Raw genomic sequence first — 24,068 nt, 5'->3', positions numbered from 1 at the left:
CTTTGACATGACATTAGACATTACATTTGATATTTAGGTTAGCTGCCTATTGCCTTTAACGTGGAGTTAGACATTGCAGTTGAGAATCCAAGCTGTATTTTTCCAAGCTGTGTTTTTGCACAAGATGAACCAAGATGTTTTCTTCACACCAGCCTAGACCTGATAAGAGAGAGTACATTTGGTGTTTTCCTTTCTACTCAGGCTTGGGAAGAGGAGAAGTCTAGGAGATCTGGCCAGTCTCCAAAGGCTTGCGTAGTTTTCCCGAGTCTGAGAGGAGGGGGCACGCTTTTGTAACGGATGGCTCGGGGCTTCAGAGAATTAGATTGGAATCTGCCTGACTTCGGGCTGGAACTTGGTGCCAGTTGCCAGTCTCCCGTGTGGATAGATAATCTCTTTCTCGCAGTTGACCGGAGTCATCAACTTGCAGACCCCAGAAAGATGAAGCTGTAAATAGTTTCTCACACGGTGAAGTATTTGTTTTGCTTTGCATTATATATATAACCTGCTGTGTACATTGCAACTGAGAAGTACTGTGATATATTTTGTTTTCATTGCTGCAATACTTTTACTCATTTGAACGTGTGCTTGAAATCTATTAATTCGTCTCTTACGAACTTGTGGGTGGGGAAGAATTAACAACAATAAAGGTCTTCTTTGAACTCAGAAGTGCATTCTTGATATGTTCTGTAAGCTCTGATACGAGATAAGAAGGAAAGCAGAACATTTTGGTACCAGAAGTGAGGCAGGGTCGAATTATAGATTTCTACGTGCACAATTTAAAAGTGTAATTGTTTTTTGTTGTTTGGAGAATTACAGAAGCACGGCAGACCATGTTTGAAAATGCATGTGTAGTTAAACTGCCTGATGGTGCTGTGAGAAATATGTTTTCTTGTTGTGATAAAGCATATTTAGAAAATGTGCCTTTTGAGAGCAATGATGTTCCTTTTGTTTTTGACAGAAGGGTTTGGAAACTTTTATCTGCTTACAGAGAAATGTAGGCAGTTGGAACATGAAAATGAGAATTTACGTGAGCAAGTTAGCCAGAGTACATTAATGCAAGATAATGCTGAAATGTATAAAAATGCTGTTTTAGAAGAATCTGTCTTTTCCCATTCCAGTAATGAGGGGGTTAAGACAGCTTTGAGCTGCTCTGAGCCTTCATGTGAGCCAGGTTTTTTGGCAGTCAAAGTGCATTCCTTAACTGATAACACGGAGAGAGCTCAGAATGTGGTTTACGACTTACCGTTGCAAAATGAAATAAAACAAAATATTTTAGAGTTTCTTACCGTTTGCACTAAGCAAGAGACACCGAGTTTCATTAGCTTGTTTGATTTTTGGAAACAGAATAGCCCTCATCTGAGTGAAATCCTAATACTTTTGTATATGGTCACTGGGAAAAATTATAAGCAGCTGCGCGCTTGTGATTTGGCAAATGAAATAATTCAGACTTTAGGTTTCTGCGCAGTGCAAGAGGGAAACACTGATGTACATGTAAATCAGGAACAGGGGAAGAAAAGAGTGCCCCTAGCCAGGATCATACACTGGATCTGGTACATGCAAGACAGGGCTAGAGTACCACAGGTAAAAGAGTCACTAGTGAAATTGAGTGCACCATTTGAATTCGTGTCCACTGAAGATAAAAGGCATGTTTATTTGACTAATGATTCATTTACTGAAATGTTATTTTCTGGCACAGGAAAAGGAACAGCGTTGTACAATGTGTGTCAGATTTTAAAGCAAGAGCTACGTGAGATGTGTCATTTTTACACTGATTCTTGGTTCATTGCCAATGGTTTAGCTGTTTGGTTTTCCACATGGCTTGTGCATAACTGGTTCAATTCCCTTGCAGATGTTAAAGAGAAAAATTCAGAGAGAGAAGTGTTCACCCAGAATTCTGACTTAGTGGGGATGGCTAAGTGGGTGCACCAGAAATGTGAACAGCTGGGAGAAAAAGCCACTTACAGGTGGGCAGAGATGAGAGAAATGCACATTCCCCTAGATTTGATAAAAACTGTGCAGCACGCACAAAAGCAATCTGTCATGCAAGCAGTCACAGAGCAGTTGGGGAGAGGAAAGTTACCAGGACAGAAATGGTAAATTGATCAGGTTTTAGGGGAAGTGATTGCTGCAGATTACCTAGAAAAAATCAAAATGATGCTGATAACTGGAAAAGAATCTGATTTATTCATACAACTTGGAGACAGAATGGCCCAACTTGTCAAAAGTGCAGTGAATGGAGGTTTGGTAAAGAATGAGTCTGCCCCAGCCCCTCTGACAGGGCAAGAAAAGGGAAGCTGTGGTGCAGCAAATAAAAACCCCAGTGCTGAGGTATGGGTTGAAGCCCCAAGTGACCCTCCAGAATCTTCAGAAATTACAACAAAGGGCCCCAAAAACGTCCTGCTGATTAGAAAACAGGGAAACAAAGAGGAAGGGTACATTTCAAATGACAAATGTTATTTGCAAGAAAAGTCATACTTTTTTCTTTTGCAGATCCTACCACGTTTCGCCACTGTCCCTGAGTGTGCTGTGTGGTCCCCCTTCGGGTGTGTGCGTGTGGGGTCGGGGAAGGGACCGAACCCCCAACCTGAACCTGACTGAGTACAGTACAAGCACCATGGATCCATTTTGCGCAAATGGCGCCTTCAGTTCAAGTTCAACTTGTTTGATTGCATTCTTCCACTGGAACTAAGCAACCTTAACAGCTAACTGTCTGTGTTTTTTCGTGTGGAACTCTGACTTTCACTTACCTTACAGCAAACCTTTCAGGTGGACCGTGCACCTTTACATGAGTAGAACTCATGCTACATCAAATGCTATTTTAGAGACACTATAATCTCATTCAGAGTATAAAAGTTTCAGTCTTTTCTGTGTAGATGTATCTGAGGTGAAAGGTTATGAGATCTATATGTTAAATAACTTCCATTGCTTTACAGTGATTGCTTTGATCATTCAAATCTCACTTGCTAATAATGTTTTTTTGTTTTGTGTGCTGTTTTTTTTTTTTTTGTTTGAAACAAGAGATATGTGAAACAAAAATTCATTGGTCATAGGGTGGAATGTGATGCTATTGATTATGTTTGACCAATGACTTTGTGTTTCACCACTGCGCATATTAGTTGCTCAATGTTCATCAGTAGCACATTGTATGTTTTGTTCAGCCTAGCCGCCTATTGGCTTTGACATGGCATTAGCCATTACTTTCTGTATCCAGTTTAGCTGCCTATTGGCTTTGACATGCTATTAGCTATTATATTCTGTATCCAGCTTAGCTGCCTATTGGCTTTTGACATGATATTAGACATTACATTTTGTATTCAGCTCAGCTGCCTATTGGCTTTGACATGATATTAGACATTACATTTTGTATTCAGCTCAGCTGCCTATTGGCTTTGACATGACATTAGACATTACATTTGATATTTAGGTTAGCTGCCTATTGCCTTTAACGTGGAGTTAGACATTGCAGTTGAGAATCCAAGCTGTATTTTTCCAAGCTGTGTTTTTGCACAAGATGAACCAAGATGTTTTCTTCACACCAGCCTAGACCTGATAAGAGAGAGTACATTTGGTGTTTTCCTTTCTACTCAGGCTTGGGAAGAGGAGAAGTCTAGGAGATCTGGCCAGTCTCCAAAGGCTTGGGTAGTTTTCCCGAGTCTGAGAGGAGGGGGCACGCTTTTGTAACGGATGGCTCGGGGCTTCAGAGAATTAGATTGGAATCTGCCTGACTTCGGGCTGGAACTTGGTGCCAGTTGCCAGTCTCCCGTGTGGGTAGATAATCTCTTTCTCGCAGTTGACCGGAGTCATCAACTTGCAGACCCCAGAAAGATGAAGCTGTAAATAGTTTCTCACACGGTGAAGTATTTGTTTTGCTTTGCATTATATATATAACCTGCTGTGTACATTGCAACTGAGAAGTACTGTGATATATTTTGTTTTCATTGCTGCGATACTTTTACTCATTTGAACGTGTGCTTGAAATCTATTAATTCGTCTCTTACGAACTTGTGGGTGGGGAAGAATTAACAACAATAAAGGTCTTCTTTGAACTCAGAAGTGCATTCTTGATATGTTCTGTAAGCTCTGATACGAGATAAGAAGGAAAGCAGAACATTTTGGTACCAGAAGTGAGGCAGGGTCGAATTATAGATTTCTACGTGCACAATTTAAAAGTGTAATTGTTTTTTGTTGTTTGGAGAATTACAGAAGCACGGCAGACCATGTTTGAAAATGCATGTGTAGTTAAACTGCCTGATGGTGCTGTGAGAAATATGTTTTCTTGTTGTGATAAAGCATATTTAGAAAATGTGCCTTTTGAGAGCAATGATGTTCCTTTTGTTTTTGACAGAAGGGTTTGGAAACTTTTATCTGCTTACAGAGAAATGTAGGCAGTTGGAACATGAAAATGAGAATTTACGTGAGCAAGTTAGCCAGAGTACATTAATGCAAGATAATGCTGAAATGTATAAAAATGCTGTTTTAGAAGAATCTGTCTTTTCCCATTCCAGTAATGAGGGGGTTAAGACAGCTTTGAGCTGCTCTGAGCCTTCATGTGAGCCAGGTTTTTTGGCAGTCAAAGTGCATTCCTTAACTGATAACACGGAGAGAGCTCAGAATGTGGTTTACGACTTACCGTTGCAAAATGAAATAAAACAAAAGATTTTAGAGTTTCTTACCATTTGCACTAAGCAAGAGACACCGAGTTTCATTAGCTTGTTTGATTTTTGGAAACAGAATAGCCCTCATCTGAGTGAAATCCTAATACTTTTGTATATGGTCACTGGGAAAAATTATAAGCAGCTGCGCGCTTGTGATTTGGCAAATGAAATAATTCAGACTTTAGGTTTCTGCGCAGTGCAAGAGGGAAACACTGATGTACATGTAAATCAGGAACAGGGGAAGAAAAGAGTGCCCCTAGCCAGGATCATACACTGGATCTGGTACATGCAAGACAGGGCTAGAGTACCACAGGTAAAAGAGTCACTAGTGAAATTGAGTGCACCATTTGAATTCGTGTCCACTGAAGATAAAAGGCATGTTTATTTGACTAATGATTCATTTACTGAAATGTTATTTTCTGGCACAGGAAAAGGAACAGCGTTGTACAATGTGTGTCAGATTTTAAAGCAAGAGCTACGTGAGATGTGTCATTTTTACACTGATTCTTGGTTCATTGCCAATGGTTTAGCTGTTTGGTTTTCCACATGGCTTGTGCATAACTGGTTCAATTCCCTTGCAGATGTTAAAGAGAAAAATTCAGAGAGAGAAGTGTTCACCCAGAATTCTGACTTAGTGGGGATGGCTAAGTGGGTGCACCAGAAATGTGAACAGCTGGGAGAAAAAGCCACTTACAGGTGGGCAGAGATGAGAGAAATGCACATTCCCCTAGATTTGATAAAAACTGTGCAGCACGCACAAAAGCAATCTGTCATGCAAGCAGTCACAGAGCAGTTGGGGAGAGGAAAGTTACCAGGACAGAAATGGTAAATTGATCAGGTTTTAGGGGAAGTGATTGCTGCAGATTACCTAGAAAAAATCAAAATGATGCTGATAACTGGAAAAGAATCTGATTTATTCATACAACTTGGAGACAGAATGGCCCAACTTGTCAAAAGTGCAGTGAATGGAGGTTTGGTAAAGAATGAGTCTGCCCCAGCCCCTCTGACAGGGCAAGAAAAGGGAAGCTGTGGTGCAGCAAATAAAAACCCCAGTGCTGAGGTATGGGTTGAAGCCCCAAGTGACCCTCCAGAATCTTCAGAAATTATAACAAAGGGCCCCAAAAACGTCCTGCTGATTAGAAAACAGGGAAACAAAGAGGAAGGGTACATTTCAAATGACAAATGTTATTTGCAAGAAAAGTCATACTTTTTTCTTTTGCAGATCCTACCACGTTTCGCCACTGTCCCTGAGTGTGCTGTGTGGTCCCCCTTCGGGTGTGTGCGTGTGGGGTCGGGGAAGGGACCGAACCCCCAACCTGAACCTGACTGAGTACAGTACAAGCACCATGGATCCATTTTGCGCAAATGGCGCCTTCAGTTCAAGTTCAACTTGTTTGATTGCATTCTTCCACTGGAACTAAGCAACCTTAACAGCTAACTGTCTGTGTTTTTTCGTGTGGAACTCTGACTTTCACTTACCTTACAGCAAACCTTTCAGGTGGACCGTGCACCTTTACATGAGTAGAACTCATGCTACATCAAATGCTATTTTAGAGACACTATAATCTCATTCAGAGTATAAAAGTTTCAGTCTTTTCTGTGTAGATGTATCTGAGGTGAAAGGTTATGAGATCTATATGTTAAATAACTTCCATTGCTTTACAGTGATTGCTTTGATCATTCAAATCTCACTTGCTAATAATGTTTTTTTTGTTTTGTGTGCTGTTTTTTTTTTTTTGTTTGAAACAAGAGATATGTGAAACAAAAATTCATTGGTCATAGGGTGGAATGTGATGCTATTGATTATGTTTGACCAATGACTTTGTGTTTCACCACTGCGCATATTAGTTGCTCAATGTTCATCAGTAGCACATTGTATGTTTTGTTCAGCCTAGCCGCCTATTGGCTTTGACATGGCATTAGCCATTACTTTCTGTATCCAGTTTAGCTGCCTATTGGCTTTGACATGCTATTAGCTATTATATTCTGTATCCAGCTTAGCTGCCTATTGGCTTTTGACATGATATTAGACATTACATTTTGTATTCAGCTCAGCTGCCTATTGGCTTTGACATGATATTAGACATTACATTTTGTATTCAGCTCAGCTGCCTATTGGCTTTGACATGACATTAGACATTACATTTGATATTTAGGTTAGCTGCCTATTGCCTTTAACGTGGAGTTAGACATTGCAGTTGAGAATCCAAGCTGTATTTTTCCAAGCTGTGTTTTTGCACAAGATGAACCAAGATGTTTTCTTCACACCAGCCTAGACCTGATAAGAGAGAGTACATTTGGTGTTTTCCTTTCTACTCAGGCTTGGGAAGAGGAGAAGTCTAGGAGATCTGGCCAGTCTCCAAAGGCTTGGGTAGTTTTCCCGAGTCTGAGAGGAGGGGGCACGCTTTTGTAACGGACGGCTCGGGGCTTCAGAGAATTAGATTGGAATCTGCCTGACTTCGGGCTGGAACTTGGTGCCAGTTGCCAGTCTCCCGTGTGGGTAGATAATCTCTTTCTCGCAGTTGACCGGAGTCATCAACTTGCAGACCCCAGAAAGATGAAGCTGTAAATAGTTTCTCACACGGTGAAGTATTTGTTTTGCTTTGCATTATATATATAACCTGCTGTGTACATTGCAACTGAGAAGTACTGTGATATATTTTGTTTTCATTGCTGCAATACTTTTACTCATTTGAACGTGTGCTTGAAATCTATTAATTCGTCTCTTACGAACTTGTGGGTGGGGAAGAATTAACAAAAATAAAGGTCTTCTTTGAACTCAGAAGTGCATTCTTGATATGTTCTGTAAGCTCTGATACGAGATAAGAAGGAAAGCAGAACACAGACCCGCCAAGATTGGTCAATCCCCTTCTTGGGGGTCTCATTTATTTCTCCAGGAAAGTAGCCATGCACTCGTTGATGTCTGGTGTGAGGGCAACTTTGTCCTCCAAGGAAGGGCGAGGCACTCTGCCCGAAGTCGATTAAGGACCCTCGGCATAAGTCGCAACCTTGACTGTGGGTACCCATTCCGAAGAACCGTGGTGTAGCAGACTGTCTGGATCTATCATATCTGAGATATCTAGCGTAACGTTATCAGCCAAACCCTCTTGCCACTGGGGAGAAGAGCGCCAGGGGTAGGAGTTCTGCTCCTGCCCTCCGAGCCTGAGGATGAATCAGGCTTGTGAGGGGGCGAGGAGGGTTCAGGAGAATGGGGAGTCACTGGCGATAGAAGACCCGAAGGGCCTGACTCTGAAGCATCTATGGGCTCATGGTGTTCGTAGGCCAAGAAGGCGGCTTCAGTTCATCAAATGTATCTAAATCAATGCTAGAAATTGTGTCCCTTTTGTGCTTAAGCAGCAGAAGATCAACGTCCCTCCCAGGTAGGAGTTTGAAGCATTGTTCAACGTACTGCAGCAGTGTCTTTTCCGGGGTGGGGAGGGGGGCACCACCAGGGCCACTGCTTTTGTAATAGATGTATCCATTGTAGAAAGCTGGCCTGGTGTGTGGTGAGCACCTGTGGTGTTATCACCCTATACCAGGTCCATATATCCCTTATTAGTGAGGTGTATACCGTGTCTAGGAAGCCAGGGCTCTCTAGAGGTAGCTGTGGATGAGCAGCAAAGACTTATCTATGGGACAAGCAAAGCTTATGCAATACCACTACAGTCACACAACACTTACACACATGAAAGGAACCACACAGTGGTACTTTATTATGGTAACACAAATACTAAAATACTGTGTAGGAAGTTGGCTCTGTATATACTATCTCAGAGTGAGGGATCATGTGCACAGAGTCCAAGGGTTCCCCTTAGAGGTTGATAGTGGCAATAATAGATAATACTAATGCTCTGTTTGCGGCAGTGTGGTCGAGCAGGAGGCTTATCAGAGGGTAGTGTTAAGCATTTGTTGTACACACACAGACAATAAATGAGAACACACACTCAAAGACTTAACTCCAGGCCAGTAGGTTTTTATGTAGAAAAATATGATTTCCTTAATTTATTTTAGCACCACAAGATTCTGAATTCAAGTAAGTACATAAATTGTAAGGTACTTGGCATAGGTAAAAATTGAACTTTGAATTAAACAGTTTTGTCAAAAATGGCAATAAGCTATTTTAAAAGTGGACACTGCAAAAATCAGTTAGTTTAACAGGTAAGTAAAGCACTTACAAGTTCAGTCTCCCGGGCATAGGCAGCCAACCGTTGGGGGTTCAAGTCAACCCCAAACACCCAGCACCAGCAACGCAGGGCCGGTCAGGTGCAGAGGTCAAAATGGGGCCCAAATAACATAGGAGCCTATGGAGATTGGGGGTGCTCTGGTTCCAGTCTGCTAGCAGGTAAGTACCTGCGTCATCAGGGAGTAGACCAGGGAGGTTTTGTAGTGCACTGGGGGGGTCTCAAACAGACACACAAAATACACCCTCAGCTGCACAGGGGCGGCCGGGTGCAGTGTGCAAAGTAGGTGTCGGGTTTTGCATTGAAAGCAATGGAGGGACCCGGGGGTCACTCTGGCAATGCAGGCAGGACACAGGGGGGCTTCTCGGGCCAGCCACCAACTGGGCAACGATGAGGGCCGCCTGCTGGTCACTCCTGCACCGGTAGTTGGTTCCTCTCTGGCCTGGGGGCTGCAGGTGAAGTGCTTCTTCCAGGCGTCGGGTTCTTTGTTACCGGGCAGTCGCAGTCAGGGGGAGCTTCTGGATTCTCTCTGCAGGTGTCGACGTGGGGGTGCAGGAGGTTGTCTCAGGGTGCAGGAGGTTGTCTCAGGGTGTCCATGTCGTGGTAGTTGCCTGGGGGTCCTCGCTGCAATGTTGGTTTCTCTGGACACAAGCCGGGGGCGTCGAGTGCAGAGTGTTGGGGACTCACGCTTCCGGAGTGAGGCTGGAGTTCATTTAAAGATGGTTTCTTTGTAGATTAGACAGAGCCTCTGTCCACTTGAGTTTCTTGGTCCTTTGGGTTGCAGGGCAGTCCTCTGAGTCGGCAGAGGTCACTGATCCTGCTGGATGCGTCGCTGTTGCAGGTTTTTTGAGTCTGGAGACAGGCCAGTAGGGCTGGGGCTAAGTCAGTTGTCGTCTCTGTCGTCTCTGCGGGGCTTTCAGATCAGCAGTCCTTCTTCTTGTTCGGGTCGTCAGGAAATCTGTTTTCATGGGTTTAGGGTTTCCCCTAAATACTCAATTTACGGGTGTGTTTAGGGCTGGCAGGGCAGTAGCCAATGGCTACTGTCCCTGAGGGTGGCTATACCCTCCTTGTGCCTCCTCCCTGTGAGGAGGGGGGCACATACCTAATCCTACTGGGGGAAATCTTCCGAAGCAAGATGGAGGATTTTCTAAGGCAGGGGTCACCTCAGCTCAGGACACCTTAGGGGCTGTCCTGGCTGGAGGGTGACTCCTCCTTGTTATTCTCATTATCTCCTCTGGACTGGCCGCCAAAAGTGGGGGCTGTGTCCGGGGGACAGGCATCTCACTTGCTGGAGTCCCTGGGGCACTGTAACACCAGTCTTGAGCCTTTGAGGCTCACCGCCAGGTGTTACAGTTCATGCAGGGGGAGGTGTGAAGCACCTCCACCCAGTACAGGCTGGTTTCCTGGCCGTAGAGTGCACAAAGGCACTCACCCCATGTGGCCAGAAACCCGTCTGGATATGGCAAGCTGGCTGAAAGTGGTCAGCTTAGCACTAGTAGTTGGGATGGTATACAGGGGGCATCTCTAAGATACCCTCTGTGTGCATTTCTCAATAAATCCCACACTGGCATCAGTGTGGATTTATTGTGCTAAGAAGTTTGATACCAAACCAGGCTACCCTGCACTTACAATGTCTAAGAATTGTCTGGGGCATAGTGCTCATGGAGCTATGCCCTCACCTGTGGTATAGTGCACCCTGCCTTAGGGCTGTAAGGCCTGCTAGAGGGGTGACTTACCTATGCCACAGGCAGTGGTTTGTGGGCATGGCACTCTGAGGGGAGTGCCATGTCGACTTTTTCTTTTCTCCCCACCAGCACATACAAGCTGAAAAGCAGTGTGCATGCACTGAGTGAGGGGTCCCTGAGGGTGGCACAAGACATGCTGCAGCCCTTAGAGACCTTCCCTGGCCACAGGCCCCTTGGTACCAGCGGTACCTCTTACAAGGGACTTAAGTGTGTGCCATGGCTGTGCCAATTGTGGAAACAAAGGTACAGTTTTAAGGAAAGAACACTGGTGCTGGGGCCTGGTTAGCAGGGTCCCAGCACACTTCCAATCAAAGCTGGCATCAACAAAAGGCGCAATGTTAGGGGATAATCTTACCAACAGTGGCATTTTCCCTCACCATGTAACACCTATTTCCAAAAGGAGAGAGTGTTGCCTCCCTCCTCTAAAGGAAATCCTTTGTTCTGCCTTCCTCTGCTTGGTCTGGCTAAACAGCAGGAGAGCAGAAACCTGCCTGTGGGGTGGAAGAAGCGCATGCTACCTGGAAAACCCCAGACGACTGGTAGGAGTAACGCTGGGGATCCTCTATGGAGTCCCCACAGTGAATGAAATCATACAACCAATACTGACAACAGTATTGAGGTACGATTCCGACATGTTTGATACCAAACATTCCCAGGTTCGGAGTTTCCATTATGCAGCTGGATACAGCACTTAACCTGGCTACCTGTGTCCAGTACACAGGTAAAATGGCTTCCCCGCACTCATGATGTCCAGGAAAATGGAGCTGGAGTTCATAGGGGTACCTCTGCTCCAGGGGTGCCCTCACACACCGGTACTTGCATCCTGCCCTCTGGGCTAGGAGTGCCTGACATAAGGGTGACTTACAGTGACCTGGTGTAGTGACCTGTAGTGAAAGTGTGCATGCACCTTTTCACGCAGGCTGCAATGGCAGGCCTGCAGACACATTTTGCATGGGCTCCCGTGGGTGGCACAATACATGCTGCAGCCTATGGGGAACCCCTGGTGCCCCACTGCCCTGGGTACCTAAGTACCATATACTAGGGACTTAGATGGGGGCACCAGTATGCCAATTATGGGGAGCGCTAAGTCCTAAGCAACCAAATTTTGAGGGAGAGAGCACAGTCACTGGGGTCCTGGATAGCAGGATCCCTGTGAACCCAGTCAAAGCACACTGACAGAAGGCAAAAAGTGTGGGTAACCATGCCAAAAAGAGGGTACTTTCCTACATTCATCACGTCCCAAAAGTGGTTGTCAGTAGGGAGGTAGGTTATGGTGTCCTTCTCCATGTAAGACTCCTCCACATCACGCATGCTGACCAGAGGCTTAAAACTTGTAATCAGGGTAAGTATTGGATTAGGGACCACAACTATGGTGTAGGGCCCATCTTAAAAAGAGGGAATGAGGCATGGGTGGGGTGGGGGTCCCCAGAATTTCAATGGGGCCCAGGGGGACAATAACAGAGTATAGACTACTTGTCACAGGGGCAGCGGATTTGCCTGGGCCAGTGTCCCAATTTGAAGCTCAGGGAAGAGTGCTAATTATTACAAACCCTTTGAGGGCGTAGCCGACTCCAAGCTCAAGCCAAATTAACTCTCCTGTGTCAGAACTGCACTGTAGGCACAGTGCGTGGGGAGTGCACACAGTCCTAACCCCCTTAGGGGCATAGAAGGCTCAAGGCATGGGAGCACAAGCACACTCTCCTAGTCCCGGCCGCCTGTGCTGATAGGAACAGATTTGTAATGCGCGCACCGGTCGGGAGCAGTGAGATTCGCACGAAGCCCAAATGCAGTACTCTCTAGCAGCTGTAGGCCGACACTGCAATGGCCCCAGGCGCCAAAGCCCAACACAGAAAAAACTGGTAGGGGCCACTGAGGCAGGGTGAAGCGTTCCTTTGGCCGTGTATACCTCAAGCTGAAAAGCAAGTGTAATTAAAACAAATTCCAAACATCTAGAACACCTAAAGGAAGGTAAAAAAGGCCCCGAGGCTGGAGGCACTTAACCTGGATGCCAAACTGCAAAGAAAGAGGATGCAACAACAGAGATATAGGACTATAGATGGTCCAGTTACCACCTGATTTGTCCCCTGAGTGGGGGTGGGTGGTGCAGAGTAGCTATGAATGTTGTGAGGGAGTTAGATGTGGCTATAGAGAGCAAAATATACTGTATTGTGTGGTCTTAACATCTGCAGGCAACTACATATAAAATACTTGGTCCAGATGTACTCTTAACTGACAGTTAAATATGCGTTGGCAAATGCAAAAACAACAAGTTGATGGATGAAATGCTTGAATTAATATCGGCCACTGGCAACCGCTCAGGCCGCATCCCAATACATTATTTTTTGCCCACCATATCACCCCCATTTGCAGATCAGTCTTGACCCTGCTCCCCATGGGAACAATCCATCCTGAACTTCCAGACCAGGATGGCCTTATGGCATCTGAGAAGCATCCCCTAAGCCCTAAAAAACCCCCTCAATGCATCCACATAAACAAGTATGCCAGTGTGGCAGGAGAGAATATGCTTGCCTGCTGCTTTTGTATTTTTTTCCTGTCCAATAATAGCAAATCAGGATCAACCGGTAATGTTTAGGAAAAGTTATAGTAACTGGTTCCAAAATGATGAATGCTTGGAAACTGGCAACAGTCACTACCCACTTGGACCCCTGCGCCTGTCCTCTAACTCACAATCTAATGCTGGTTGTGTTGCAGATATTTTTGATCCCAACTATGGTCCTGACCTGTGACATGTAGGAAGAGTACAAACAAAATGGCTGCAAGGGCCTATGGAGGCTGTCATGATTGACAGGCCGTGCTTCTTCTATTTAGATTCCCTGCCTTATCTGCTGAAGACAGAAAATTGACAGTTTGGCCCAGAGAATGAGCAGAGGAGGGAACGATCTGAGGATAGTTTATCTCCTTAACAGTGGCATATGCTGGTAATGTTGCAGCCTTTTTATAATTTGCAACTACATTTGGACAGGTGGCGACTACTCATCTGTCAATCGGTTACTCAGTGAACATGTGCAAGGCAGTCACTTGTTCAGCTGATGAACTAGCTCAGTCTTTTAACTTGGCTAATGACTGCACAAGTCATGGCTGAAAAGTGGCCGGCCCTGCATTTTTGCATTCAATAGACCACCTGCCACTTCTCAGAAGGATGGAATATTTTATGTTAGAACTTAATTATTAAGAAACAGTTGTGAATTCTATACACAGACATTAGATTTTACTTTCATTTTTATTTGTTTTTTCATTCTTTTCCTTATTTTCAGGATTCATTCCAGAAAATTCTACTAGCAATATGCAATCAGGCAGCTGAAACTAGTAATGTTTACAAGAAGCATCGAATTCTTACAATCTACCACCTTTTTGTTAACCTGCTGCTCAAAGAAATAAAGGATGGTTTAGGTGGAGCCTGGGCGTTTGTCTTGAGAGATGTGATTTATACCCTGATCCACCAAATCAACACCAGGTATGTATTCAGCATGTCCATTATGTCTCTTATGTTTTCTTCGTCCCATTAAAATATACATTTGAAGAACCATTTACTTGTACTTAGTAAAGTGAACTTCTCTGGAATTCTTCTTGGCAGCTGTATGTACACATACATTGCAAATGTCTAACGTTGTCACTACTCCCATGGACATCATAAAAAGAGAGGACGAAGAGTGGGTGTTTGAAGGGGAACAGCACTCGGCTGTTTTCTGCCTGGCAGTATTTTTGTGTCTGAGAAGCTGCTTAATAGTAGTTCATAGTTAAAAAAAGAAAAAAAAAAGGTTTAAACCAGTGACTGTTCTCAAGTTATGTGCTTTAAAATAATCACATAAGATGGCATATGCCTTTATATATGCGTAAAACATTCACATAAGGTGGAATATACCCTCATAAATATTATTTTTCAATACATTATCTTGTTAATACTCTTAGATCCTCATTTAAGCTTTACAGTTGTCACTGCTGAAACTGTGAATAAATTAAGTGCTGGGAATGAGGCCTTGATGGCCAAGATAGTAGAAGCCCGCAGCTAAGTTCCTTTCTCCCTTATGCAACCATTGGGAATCCTTGGTGTTGACAAGACTGTCTTCTTGGTTTTTCCAGGATTCCTTGTCTCCTCTGGAGATTGAGGTGTGGAAATTGCCAGGATCCTCTGGTTTTCTCTTGGTTGCATGGCTATCTGAAACCAGAGGGTAATCAGCGTGGTGGTACCAAAATGGAAGCACGACCACAGAGCAACATTGACTCGGAGACCTCCAACCCTAGGGATGTGGCTTGTTTAATGCCGCTGACCTCCACCAAAGCTACTGAATTCAATGGGCGTCTGCGTGTGCTTCCCGGTCTGGAGACAGTGTGGCTGAGTGGGCAGCGGGCCCAACGGGGGGCAGTGACTGGGGGCTGAGGCCTGGTAAACTGTTGGAACAGGATTCCAGACCGACCTCAGAGCCCAAGATAAGGCGATCCAGTCCCCTTTGAAGCTTCATGGTTGGTGAGATGCTGGCATAAATTCTCGACTCAGTTGAGAGGAAAAATTAAATGGCCTGTGGGCTTGAACTGATGCAGCAATGGGGAGCTGGGGTCTGATGACCCTACCCAGATGGAGAGAGACTCTTGATCAGAACTGGTGCCAAAAGTGGAGCAAGCCCTGGTAACTGCCTTGTATGATTGTGCCCCCCCCCACCCCCTCAGTGTTTTCTGCCTCCTGCTCTGTCCTAAAAAAACAAGATTTGCAAGATGGTTGGCATGGCCAAGAGAGTTTAAAAAGATGAAGGCCATATTTTGGAATGGGCGGACACAGTATGTGAATTTAACTCTTTGGCATCTCATCTCTTGAAAAAGTCCAACAGGCCACTGTATTGCAATTTCTGTTATGTGAGATTCCCTGAGGGAGTGGAAGGCTCGGCACTCAAAAATTTTCAGAGAAATGGATCGCAACACATAAATGCCCAAGGACCTGCTTTCCAACTGTTTTATTGCCTAAAGAACGCACAGATCTCTGGCACTGAGACTTCCCACTGGGCCCCTCCGGGTCATATGTTTGTAAAGCTACTGAACTACAGAGATGCAATCATCAAGGGAGCAATCATAACAGGACACATTATGATTTTTCCAGACCTCACGTCATGTTCAACAAATGTGGAAATCCTGTGACAATGTTAAGCAGAAACCTAGGGCACTGAAGCTCCAGTACATGCTCGTGTGCCCAGAGAAACTTAGAGTGATTCATGTTTCTAAATCCAACTTCTTTGGGACCCAGATGGCGGCGTGAGACTGGGGATGGATGATGGCCCGCAGAAGTTGAGACAGGCAGCCCATGAAGTATTACCTCAGTGGTCAGAACTTCAACAGATTATGAATAGGACTGGTCTGTCTCTGACCGTACTCCTGTTCAAAGCTCAACATGGATCTCTCTCTTCTCAGAGGTCCAGGGGCAATAGGAAACAAGGACACAAGATTTCTTGATGACTGAATCTTCAGACCATGTATATGTAATTTTTCAGCACCACTATATCCTATCGATGATAATCCGGTAGGGTTGAGAAAGGAGATTCCAACTGGACTCACACCTAGTTCTAGTTACTGGGGGAGGGATGACAGATGCTTCTATGGTGGAAGTCTAGGGTGGGGGGTTGTTGTGAGGGCAGATCTGTTTGGTTACCTGTTTGTTTTGTTCATAAGGTGGCACACGTGCAGCACTTTCAGTCCACACGTATCCCACAACCATGTCTCAGATGCACTCTGGAGGTTCTTGGCTATTGAAAGGTCGGCCACAGTATGCTGACTAACTCAAACTTTCCACAGTCATGCATGTTTTCACACTGATGACATGGATTGTCAACTGTCTAAACAACCGTATTAAACAAGGAGTGGCCCTGGGATTTACATTATGTCATGCACCAGCTGTTTTGCTGTTGTAAGATACCCACCTTATTTGGTACTGGTTGCCTATTTCTTGCTCGCTATGGCTATGACAAAATATTTCATGCTGAACATGCCGGGCGGATATCATCTTAGACAAAGGATTTCCTTCTGGCTGTCTCCCACCTGAACTTTGATCCACTTGGTATTTTTCTGTCATGGTTGTAGGATCCTTTGAGGGCAGTCATTATAACCTTCTTAGTGTCTGTTTCACCTCTATTTGCCATGCCTTCCCTTCCCTTGAAGTACTTAATGAAGAGGTGTTGTGGTTGCCCCGGGGAAGAAGGGGAGTTTAATGACATTATGTGCAATGAGGGGGACTTCACTGGGCACAGGGAAATGGAAGGGTTCTAGGCGTGGAGGGATGAGGGACTGAGCTGATGGACAAGGGCTCTGCGACATTTGGCAGGCATGCAACTCACACACTCTTGCTTACACTCCAGCATCTGCAGCGCACAAGGCAATTTTTTCCATTGATCTATTGCTGTTTCCTGCTGTTGATCTTATCCGTACAAATGGCTCTCACTTCCTTCCCTGAGGTGTATCAGACCTCGTCGGAGGGGTCCCCATCCCATCAAGTAACTTAATGCCTTTTACTTAATGGACAAGAAATGTACACAATTCTTAGTTCTGGATCTAAAGGCCTGTCTTGATCGGAATAAGGGAACAGTGGAGTTGCTGGGCACGTTATGGTAGGCCACGAAAGCTACCTTAGGGGCATTTCCAGGTCGTGCCTGAATATAACCAGAAGAATAAGTACTGTCAGATAACTGAATTGAAGATGAGCATTATGGCCCTAGAAAGGGAGTATTGAGTGCAACAAGCCAAAACAGATGCAACTTCCCCTGGATATAGAAAGGGCCTCCCTTACATAGCTCTTCCAAGAGTATATGAATGGGGGGCACAAGGTAAAATATTATCTGGGCCTGCAGCAAAAGAGGTTGCCATAAGTCTTGTCTTTCACTTTATGTGCTGCTTTTTCAGATTATTGCTCAACGCCCCAGTTGAGAGGCCTCCATCCCACTCACTCTAGATTTTCCTCTGCCCAAACTCAAACCCAATGAGTGAGATGAACTTGACTAACTCCTTGTTAGAAGAGGTCACCAAGGCCCTGAAAGATATCAACTCTGGTAAAAGCCCAGGTCCAGATGGTTACCCCATCGAGTAGTACTGTAAATTTCAATCACTATTACTCTCACCCTTCTTGAACATGTACAACAAAAAATTCAGGAAGTGCAGCTTCCCCTCTGAGCTAAACTTGGTGCCCATATTGGTATTGTATATACCAGGCTGACCATCAGACCAATGTCCTACTTTCGTCCAATTCCCTTATAAATGGTGAGATCAAACTCTACGCCTCATCTCTGGCAAACGGACTACTTTGTGGACAGACACACCTGGTCCACCCGGGCCACTGTGGTTTTATCCTACACTGTTGCACCCAACCTTGTAACCACAGAGTCATTGCCAAACACTGGAACTCGGGGGAGCTTCCCTTCTATGGCCAAATGGCAGGCCGGAATTGAATGATGCACCGAACAAGAGTAACCAATTTATGTGTTCTTTGTTTGCCATCAGAACATAACATTTGGAGGGAGTGGTGAGCATGTTGTTCTTTGTAGAAATGCATATTTCTGCTTTAACTTTGTGTTGCTGATGTGCAAGTTTTCCTACTGAAGTGGCAGTGTGCGTACTGTTTTGTTACACTTGAAAGTAATAGAATTTGGTTATTTAAAAAAAATCCAAGCAGTGTGATATAGGTTGTCCTTCAAATGTGATGTATATGTTGAAGTTTTTGTGTTGAGTCTTTATTATTTCCTTGTACAGGACTGGTCCTACCTTGGATGAGGTGTCTGTGCGCAGTTTGCTGCTTCAGTGTGACCTTCTGGACCTGGTCTGCAGGACAGCTATCCTGCACTGTAAGGATGCCTTGGAAAGTCACCTCCATGTTATAGTGGGGACACTAACCCCACTGGCTTGTGAAAAAGCAGATTTTCAACAGCCGGTAGGTTTATGAAATTAAGATTTGTCTCAACAAAAACTGCTTACCGTTGTTGTTAAATTATTAAATTTTCAACATGATGTACCATTTTCGTGTATACCTTTTTTAGCAACTTTTAAATCAATTAAATGATAAAACAAATAATGGCAAAGGGAAAATAACAATCTTGATGGGACACTAGCAGTCATGTTGATAGAAAGTCTTGCTTCTGATCAGTAGCGGTTTATTTGGGATTCTCAGATTTGTTTTGTATTTCTGTGTGGTTGCATATAATCTCTTTGGAAAACAAACTAATCTATTTTAACTACCATATTTCCACAAAAGTTCCTAGTATTCACTGGTGTAACAGTTCAATTTAGTGAATGCCTTTGCCCCCTTTTTTTTTTTTTTTCCTACACTAGGATATGTGTGGGGAGATAAGAGCCCCTAGACAGAACCTCCCGTCTCTCTCCTACTTCCTTTCAGAAACTTAGAAATTGTTGTGGTCAAAATCTTTGTTCACTGAGAAAAGTGATCCCTGAATGCCTGCTTGATCTCGCAAACTTGTTTGAGATGCAGATACCCTTTTTTTGGATTGCTGCTATTAACTCTAACAAGCATAGTGCTCTACTGTAGCCATGGTGACCAGAAATGGTTGCATACTAATATTAACTAAATTATACGATCTGATATATCATAATATTTAAAATTAATTTGTTATGTTAATGTACCTGACATGGGCACCCTTTACTGGCATTCTATTTGAGTGCAATTTAGAAATATTTCAGTGAGACAGAAAAGTCGTTATAAAATTAACTCAGGATGTAATTGTAAAATTTTCAGCTGGAAGTCAATACTATATGGTCTGCTGTTGCTCTTCACCCGACCTGCTATCTGCAATGAAATTAACAGTTGACGTCTCCAAATTTTTCAAATGTGCAAGATTTTTAGTTTTTTAGTAAACCATTAGGTTTGCCGTTATTTTGTATTTTCTTTTTGTTTTTTAAAATAAACTTTACTGGGATTCAGGTTGCATCACAGTATAAATTACAACAAAAGGCAGTGATGTAGCACCTACAGCCTCTCTCATTACTGATCCAAATTAAAGTTTTAATCCTTGAGAAACTCCTTCCACCCCTTTTACCTAGCTGGCTCTGCTACATTTGCTGCATTGTCTCACACACTGTTTCCAGAGTACCTGCCCAATTGAGCCATAATCCAGGGCTGATCCCATCTTGGTTTTTGTATGATTCCTTTCCAGATATTGACAGTACATTATGTCAGGATCTTCCCCTGCTGCTCCCTGCCCCGAACAATGTCTACATACATTGATTTCCAACCATATACTAATGTCAGCTTAGTGAGCAGTGTGGCGGTTTTACCCTATGGGGACGTGTAATCTCTCATTAATCTTCAGCCATGTAGTCCAGCTTTGGAAGCAAAGCTGTAAGCAGTGTTTCCCTACCAACTCATTGACCAGCCCCCAAATGCTCCATCACTATGACGTCCCAAAAGTAAAACTGCCAAGTAGCCCAAAGTGGGTGTTGTCTGGCAATTACAAGCATGCAAATAGCACCAGTTCATAAATCAATGTTCAGCTTTGCATATCCATTTCACTCAATTGAGTTAGCATAATCCCCAACACTGGTAAGCCTTTTGATATACATGTGTGGATCCCTCCTAACCTCAACAGTCACCGTCCCAACTTATTTATTGAGAGTTCTCAATTTGAAGCATTGCTAGCATGGATGTACCACAGTCACAACCTCTCCTCTGGTAAGCTGCAATACTATTTCCATTAACCTTTCATAGTCCTTCCCGTTTCTTACCTTGGATGTTATTTACCAATGTCCCTTCCCATTTAGTGATATATATCTTCCATTTTTATCTCCTTCTTGAGTCTATTAAGTTTTTTTGTAGAAATGTAATACCATCCCCTTATTACCAGTTAAGTTGGTTGAATTTTTTTTCAAAGCCCTTTAAGGATTATGTAGGTGCTTTTTTTCATAGTCCTCTCACCACACTAATGCCTTTGCTCATATTAGTGAAACCTCTTTCTCAGTCCTAGAAACGCTTTGTACTGTCATAAAATGAGTTAATGTTAGTTCCCTCAAACAGGTCAGGAGGTATTCTTCAATTATCCAGTATTGGATCTTTCATAGATTCACCTTCTTGAATCATTCCCCATCGTTGAATTGGGAGTCCCACAGCACCTTAGAAAGCAGTATGTAAGAATCACCATAGGCTTTAATGGCAGCAGCTGTCAATTAAATAGCCTTTCTATGTCCTTTTGAAAAAAGAACCAAACTTGACCTACGACCAGTCAGGTGCCAGCACCCTCTAGAATACTCCCAAGAGAGGCTCCTTCCCTCAGATTTTCTACCGCACGTCGTGTGAAGGGAGTCTCCATGAACTGTGCTCAGTGTTTTCCGGTGAGAGCTGCTTTCTACCCGCAAATATGTCAGATTCTTCTAAGAAAGGCGTTTTTCACGCCTGCAAATTCTGTGGGAAGAAAAGGCTGCATGTAGATGATCCTCACAAGGACTGCCTGTACTGCCATTAACCCTAAACATCAAGTAAAGGACTGCAAAATCTGTTGCACCTTCTCCTTTAAGACTCTCACGGACAGGGAAGGAAGACTTCTCTAATGGTTGCAGGTAAAGTCCAGCATTTCAGGGGAGGACAGTGTCATGCCTTCAAAACCCCAGAGAAGATCAAGATCACCTGACCAGGGGTGTCCTGAGGAGAGCAGGAAAACTGTTAAAACTCATCATAAAACCCTTCAAAGGAGGAGGAAATTCATCTGGTCTCTGCAGGGTCAGCCTCCTTCCACCTCTCCACTGCAGATCTGAAGAAAAAGAAGACTCATCATTGTTCTTCATCTGAATCGTCAACATCAAGAAAAGCATCACTGACGCTGCAGTTGATGATGACACCACCATCTGATGATGTCAGCGATGACCACATCTGCTGTCACCACTATATCTTCATCGAGGCCATCGTCATCACTAACATCATCAATGATGGCTATTCAGACACCAGTCTCCTCAACAACAGTATGTGACACAACATTATCTGACACTGTGGATTTGACATTGCACCAGTGAAGAAAAACAATTTGTCAATGAGGATATCCTCAGAACCATCAACAAAGTCTCCTCCACCATCTGCTTCTCATCCGTTGATGAAGCTGTTGTCAACGAATCTACAGTCGACGACAATATTGGTGACAAAACCATCATCATCATCAACACCACTGGCAATAAAAAAACCATCATGATCACCGTCGACAGCACCAACGTCGATGACACCAGCTGCCATGAAAGAGACATCAGTGCCACAATACACTATTGCTGCCTCTGCTTCAGATTCTGCTGAACCTCATACTACAATAAGAATTACCAGGGTCATAAAACCTACTTTGTACCCGGATGACATGTCCCCATGCAATATTTCACCATTGCTACCCAGCCACCTCTTAGACTGGGAAGAGTCTGAGAATGAGAGACCTAAACTGCACGTCAAATATCAAGATGACGAATATGATCAGCAAGATTATGAGTCGCATTACACCCCTCATGGTAGACACAACAAGCCTTTTCAAGGACGCAACATAGTGCGATGCCTACGTCCCTGATTTAAGACATTCAGACTATGTCTCAAGACTACAGACGTAGGTTCCCATATTCTGTTCTAGACCAGCTACAGCAGCCTCCACAACTGCAGCCTACGTTTCCGGTTACACCAAGGAACATACTCCCACCTCTGGCGACACCTAGGTGTACACCAGCTTTTACAATAGCAGCACCTCCCAGAGAGGATGATACCTCCTCGGAAGAGTCATGAGATGGATTACTTTTTAGCCCCTACACCATCACCTCCCCTCCTCAACCATCGGACTCTTCTCCTGAGGGTTCCACAATTGATGGATAGGGCTGCCACATGGTTTCATCTGCCAACATCTGTCTCCCACACAGATTGTTTTCGCCATGATTTCAAGGAGCAAGCCTGAAAGTCTGTGAGGGCTATCCCCATAATTAACTATATATGGGGTCAGGGGATTAAAATAATGAAAAATCCTGCTACGGTGCCTCCAATACTACAACTGGATAAGAAATATAAAGCTACGGAAGACTCTCTGGCTTGCTTAATCAGCTATCCAAAACTAGACTGTATTGTGTCCCAAACTGTCCGGCAGTTCTCCAAAAATCCATCTATTCCTCATTTGGCTCTGCCCAGGAAGGAAGGCAGACACTAGGACAATGTAAGGAAGAGGTTTTCCCTTATCTCAGCATTTTTTTCCAAATCCGTCAACCCCAGCTGAAAGAACTCTTCATACAATGGATATCAAACAAATGTGAAAATTATCTCTACCGCACTCAACAGTTCCGCAGAACTGATCAACTGGTATTCTCTTATTTTCAAAGGAATGAGGAAACAGCAGCAATGAAAACACAAATAGCATGATGAAATCCAACGACCATTAAGTTTTGCCACTCGAAAGCTGTTAAGCCACTGACCAGACCATCTAAACCACACTCCACAGAGCAGTGTCAATCTTGGCTGCTCTTTTTGCAGGCAACTCTCTGGACAAGATATGAAGAGCTGCAACGTGGAAGACTACTCATTTCTTTGCGCAGCACGACTGTCTTCAGTCAGCATAGTGCAGCTATTCGACAGTAGGACAGTCTGTTCTGCGCCATTTATTTAATTAAAGGTGAGCCATTTTTCTTAATGCAAACAAATGTAATGCTTGTTTTCTTTGTTACTTAACCAGGTATTTACACATAAATGTTTACAATCTCACAAGTATTTACAATCAGATTGAGTATATTATTTTCTATGCTGCTTATGCATAGCTATTGTATTTCTTGTATTGAGTATTGTCAAATGTTTTTCTCTTCACCCACCATCACCAAGGGTTGTGACAGCTGCCTTACGTACTGCTTGCTTGCTATTCTGATTCAAGCATGTGAATCTATGAAAGATTCAATACTGGATAAGAAAACAAGTTACTTACCTGTAACTGCAGTTATCTAGTATTGGGATCGTTCATAGATTCACATGCAATCCTCCCTTCTTCCCTTTGAGGCTCACCTTATATTTCAGAGTATACTTAACTTTTGTGCTTGAAAATCTGAGGGAACATTTTACAGAGTTCTGACACTTGATTGGTCATATGTCAAGTTTGGTTGTTTTTTCAAAAGGACATAGATTGGCTGTTTCATTGATGGCTACTGCCATTAAAGCATATGGTGATTTTTGCATACTGCTTTCTAAGGTACAGTGGGACTCCCACTTTGACGACAGGGAATAATTCAAGCATGTGAGTCTATGGAGCATACCAATACTGGATAACTGCAGTTACAGGTAAGTAACTTGTTTTCTAAACTACTCTCCATCTTACGCACACACTCCTATTGGAAGCCAGTGTTAACATGAGATTCCAATGAACTGTAGTCAGTGGGTACAGAAATGTGACTAGCGAGTTTCTCACTTTTTCTCTGTCCCAGATCTTTAGAACCATAAGGGTGACTTGTATTCAAGCGAGGTTATACATCCTGTGCATTTTTGGCATGAATAGATCATC

At 43.8% G+C, this 24,068-nt stretch overlaps 1 protein-coding gene across 1 annotated transcript in view; it reads left to right on the top strand.

Annotated features, from left to right (window-relative positions):
* The window catches only part of ATM (ATM serine/threonine kinase), a 1,319,133-nt gene that overhangs the window by 635,914 nt on the left and 659,151 nt on the right, over positions 1-24,068 (top strand). Inside the window, exons 29-30 of the mRNA XM_069202321.1 lie at positions 13,857-14,056; positions 18,325-18,502. Of these exons, the coding sequence (XP_069058422.1) occupies positions 13,857-14,056; positions 18,325-18,502 (378 nt within the window). The remainder of the gene's footprint in view (positions 1-13,856; positions 14,057-18,324; positions 18,503-24,068) is intronic.

The sequence above is a fragment of the Pleurodeles waltl genome, chromosome 8, assembly GCF_031143425.1.
Source record: "Pleurodeles waltl isolate 20211129_DDA chromosome 8, aPleWal1.hap1.20221129, whole genome shotgun sequence".
NCBI classification, from domain to species: Eukaryota; Metazoa; Chordata; class Amphibia; order Caudata; family Salamandridae; genus Pleurodeles; species Pleurodeles waltl.
The sequence above is the reverse complement of the archived record's forward strand: the minus strand, read 5'-3'. Positions and strand labels throughout refer to the sequence as shown.